The sequence below is a fragment of the Rhagoletis zephyria genome, unplaced genomic scaffold, assembly GCF_001687245.7.
Source record: "Rhagoletis zephyria isolate East Lansing unplaced genomic scaffold, Rhagoletis_zephyria_1.1 Rzeph_scaffold_01072, whole genome shotgun sequence".
NCBI lineage: Eukaryota > Metazoa > Arthropoda > Insecta > Diptera > Tephritidae > Rhagoletis > Rhagoletis zephyria.
In genome coordinates, this window is record NW_016158156.1 from 66,999 (window position 1) to 72,006 (window position 5,008).

The window sequence follows — 5,008 nt, forward strand, 5'->3', positions numbered from 1 at the left end:
CCAAAGGTTCTTTTAAACAAATTATAACAAAAATTTGCTCCAGCTTTAGCTGAAATGTATATAAAAGCTCTGCGTACATTTTTAGCGCATAATCTCAAAAATGTCAAATTTTGAGTTGTGACCCTTTTGAAGACGGTGTGCGACTTGTAAAATAGAAATAAGAAAATGCCAAAGGCTGCTTGGTTGAATATACTGCAAAGCATTTATCTATGTTATCAACGCCACATTTGCTTTGGTTGTAATCGAATATCAATAGCGGCTTCTTCTTAAGACCTTCCTCTTCGGTTTTCTAATACCATCTTTAAAAAAAGACCACAACTGATTTATTATTCTTCACCACGTACTGGTCCATATTTTCAGACCTGAGAATGTTATGGATTCGGAATCAGGCAGTTTGTGGTGGTGGAGCAGCTGAAATTGTTCCTCCTTTGGCTGTATAGTTTCCTCGGTATATCGTCAAGTTCTTCAAGACCTTCCGGGTCGTATTCTGATATTTAGCTCGATTTCTTCTATACCGGAGTCAAGTGGCGTTACATCATCTTCATTATCGTACACAATGTATTCAGATACGAAATGCTTGTCGTCAGTATTTTCCACTCCTAAATTTTCGAACCTCTGGGGAATGTATCCTTACTGTTCTTCAAGATCAAGTGCACTAAGGTGTCGTAGAGTGGACCACTCACCATTTGTAATTTTTACTTTTATAAATTTTCTTTCGTTGCGTATAACTTGGTTTATAAAAACATTATATCTCTTTAGTCTCCAAGTTTGCATTAGATGTATTCAAGTAAATGTTAGAGCTTAAGTTCTTTTTTGCATACAAGTTCTTCAGGTTATTTCAGGTTTTGAACTACGTGATGTAACAAGAAACATCACAAGAATTATTTACGTCTACCTGTAAAAGCCCTCTTTCAATAATCATACAAGTTTGGTACCTTTAAGATTTAGATTGAGATTAAGATTCAGATTAAGATTGAAAGTGATGGACATTAATATTATTACTCAAACTTTTCACTACAGGGACACATGGGATAAACTACAATTTTTTTTCTATAGCGGTTGCCCCTCAGCACGAATTTTTCATGTATTTTGTATGGGGAAAAAACAACTTTTCGTAGAAATGATATAGAATTCTTAAAAATTAATATTTCTCTACCAGAAAACTCTATTTATATGCAGGAGATTGCCAATAATAATACTCAATTGTTTATTTATTTAACCATTTGGTTAATCGCAACTATAATTTATAGGCCTGCCAAAAACCCACCAAAACCCCAAAAAAATGCAATGGGGAGACCAATAAAAAATCGTTAGTATTAAAAAATGGTTAAATAAATAATTGGGTATTATTTATTATTGAAAGTCTCCTGAAGATAACCAGAGTTTTCCGATCGAAAAATATTCATTTTCAAGAATTCCATACCTTTTACACGAAAAGTTGTTTTTCCCCATATAAAAATACATGGAAAATTTAGAGCGCTTTGAGCGATCTCAAAATATTTTCTTAATTCAGAATAACAAAAATAAGGGTATATATTTTACAATTCCGACTTTACTGTTTTGGGACCACCCTAATGTACATTCATACGTATGTATGGATGTAAATAAACTGAATCCGCTCAAGCATCTCTAAACTGCAATAGATAGTCGCACATATATTAATTTGTTATTTATTCTTACTCATTAATTATTATTTTTTGTTTATTTTAACACTCAAACAATGTTAAAAAATAGGTATGCTACCGCCACATACTAGCGTTTATCATCATTCATTTTCGACATTTCCACGCTTATTCGCTAGGTGTAGGTAAGCAAATTCATAAATTTAAATATTTTTTGGTATGTGTATGGTACTCAATTTATGCCGGTGTGCACATCTATTCACGTTCATATAAATACTTATACGTATTGTTTGATTGAATTTAATGTGATTATAATGTTTGTTGTGGTTTTATTGTATTTTTTGTTCTTTCATTTAAAGGCGTGTCTCTTATATTGATGCATCGTTTCGTTTGTTTTATTCTCAAGTAGCTTATCGCTATTTCACGTACCTACACACATAAATGTACATACACACCCTGTGGGAAAATCTCTAGTTCCGAACTGGTGAGCCTCTAGTACATTTAGACCCAGTACTGGTTCGCGATGAATCTCTTTTGCATGCAAAAAACTGACGAATTGAACATGGCGATGTCCTAGGAAGTGTCAATTGACGCCCGCTGCTTCCTTTTCCTATAGTTCCGAACTAGCTCTAAATTCGTCACCTTAGATACAGATTTCTAATGAAAAAAGTGAAAAAAAAATTTTTTTTAAGGTCCACATTTCGCTAATTTTGAACTGTTGAGGATCTAGTTACTATCAGACTGGTTCGTTTTTGGCGATTCCCCTGCAGGGAATGTGCATATATGCAAACATTGAGTATTGCGATCTTAACTGTTGACTATGAAATAGAAACACGGCGCCTACTAATTTCAGTTGTGGTGATCAATTCGCGCAGTACAGTGTTTTGATGTTTCGGTGCAAATATTTATCGAGTGTATAATTGAATTTAATTAAAATTTTTTGTAGGCAAAAATGCAGTCTAACCTCGGTATTATTGACAGGTTACGTTGGCACTTGAAGTGAGTTATGAAAACGATATGAATTTATTAAATGCTATAAAAAGCAAAGAAAAAAAATGTAAATCTGTAAAATGGCTTCAGTGGTTTAAATTCGTCGACAAAATGCAAATAGATCGCCAATCTGTGATATTTGCAAAAACTAATTTTCTCAAGCCAAATTTGTATTTTATTGTATTTTTTATTTTATTAACATAGATTTACGAACTCCCGCTTTGGAACTTAAACGTGACTACAATTTTAAATATATTTGAAGGTCTTTGAAGGACTTTGGCAGGGCTTGAAATTGACCCGATACATTCCAGTTCGGGAATAAATTTCAACAATTTCAAATCCGACAACTCCACAAAATTCGATAACTCGACTAATTTTGATAATTTTCAATAAATATCTATAACCTTGAGTTTCGATATAAATCGATAAAATTTTGATACCAGCATAAATTTAAAACCCGCTTTGCGACACCCCTTAATCGACTCCAATCGTGACCAAAAGCTATATATGATATCGTTGACCATGGTAGTATCGATTTTGGGTGTTAGATGAAAAAAAAAAATTAATTTTAATTTTTTGGTTCTCCAATCGGGACTAAAATTTTTATGTGATGTGTATGACAGTAGTGTTACCAATTGAAGGGGCAAGACTGAAAAAATCGTTCATTTGATTTTTAAGTACCACCCTGATGTACACGTTGAGGTCTACATACGTGTTTTCAACATGATGTTCCTTTATCATAGGCAATGGTTGTGGAAATACCCAAAGAGTGAGTTTTCAAAATCGATTGAAAAAGTTTGACCTTGCTTGTGATACGGTCTGCTGTAGATTAAATCTAACCAGTTAATTAGTACCTACTAACATAACGTAATAATACTTTAAAAATAGATTTTTAAACCGTTTAAATGACTTTAATTGTGTTTGAAAGATAAGAGCCAGTTATGAAAATGATTATGAATAATACATACTTATGTACATATGTCGTACAGATGTATCAACACATTTCAAATGTACATATGTATGTACATATATGGCACGTGAACGTACTTGTGCACGAGTACTTATGTATGTGCTTTTGAAAAAGCAACAAAGCAAAAATCTAGTATCTCTGAGTTTTGTATGTATATATTGTGCATAGGTATGTAGTATATACCGGTTACGGTTTCTGCGACATATAGTATTTATGCACATACGCATCTGAGTTATAAAACATTGTAAATAAATGCGAAAAAAAAGAAAAATAGCTCAGTTAGGCTATTGGTTTTGCAGTCGCAAAAAAGCAATGGTTTGGTATGAAAGATCATTTCAATGAGTAGTTCTCGCTGAAAGCATATCTCAGAAAAAGGTAAAGGAGATATTTTTAAAGAATTTTCGTATTGTTTTCAATGGAAACATAAAACAGATTTTATTTAGACTATGAAAATATTGCTCTGCAACCTGCTATTCAATCAGACCGACCAGTGGAACGAAACATCGATTCTTTTATTAAACTAAATGGGTTACTCATTTAATAGAAATAACAAAAATTCCTGTTAACCTTATTAAAAACTAGTTTGTCTTAACGCGAAATAAGAGCCTTTTAAAGAAAAACCATAACTGCGGTTGTGGTCAGAATAAATGTGTTAAGTTTGCAAGCGAAATTTAATTTTTTTTTGTTTAATCAAATAGATCATCCTTAATTTATGATCAAGGGAAAATTTCGGAATTGACCCTTTCAAACCAGACGTTGACGTGTATTTCGTTTTTAATTTGGTTGGACCCATCACAATGAAAATGGTAGTCGTATATGTCTGTGCAGCCATGTTGGTGAACATTTCTGTTAAAATCCAGATTGCCACCTGGTGACTGACAATAAGCAAGTTTTGCCACTATGATTCCACAACTCGTGACTTCTATAGCCATTATGCGGAAATGGTTTGCTTATTGTCATCTCCTTTGAGTGCGGGTCCTCGCAGCTGTGACAGAAGCTATTGAAGGCTAAGCCAATCCTTTCGACATGTTCCCTATTCACCGCGTGTGACACATTCAATGCAGAGCCGCACCTTGCTAGTTGGTCGGCGGTCTCGTTTGCCTGAATGTCGCTATGTCCGGCATGAATATTAGAGTAATTTCGTATTGATCAGAACTCGAGGCCAGCTCTCTCCAACGGTTATCCACCAGTTGATATCTAACAGAGGTAGGAGAGAATTGCCTCAATTGCCATTTGGCTTTCTGAGAAGATATTCACCTGAGTTCACGCGGGCGCAATCATTTTGAAGCGCCTACAAGGTACGTTTTGTAAGGTTTTATGCAAACACGACTAGGTGGAATTAAGTGGCATTTCTCAAAAGGCCAAACTTAACTTTCCTATACTGATCGTTACAATACTAGGAGCGGTAAATGTTTTTTTTTTTTTT

General features: G+C 34.0%; 1 protein-coding gene across 1 annotated transcript in view; it reads left to right on the top strand.

Annotated features, from left to right (window-relative positions):
- The first annotated feature begins 2,473 nt into the window (after positions 1-2,473).
- Positions 2,474-5,008, top strand: part of LOC108362692 (esterase B1-like) — a 10,533-nt gene continuing 7,998 nt past the window's right edge. Inside the window, exon 1 of the mRNA XM_017615782.1 lies at positions 2,474-2,621. Within this exon, the coding sequence (XP_017471271.1) occupies positions 2,575-2,621 (47 nt within the window). The 5' untranslated portion in view covers positions 2,474-2,574. The remainder of the gene's footprint in view (positions 2,622-5,008) is intronic.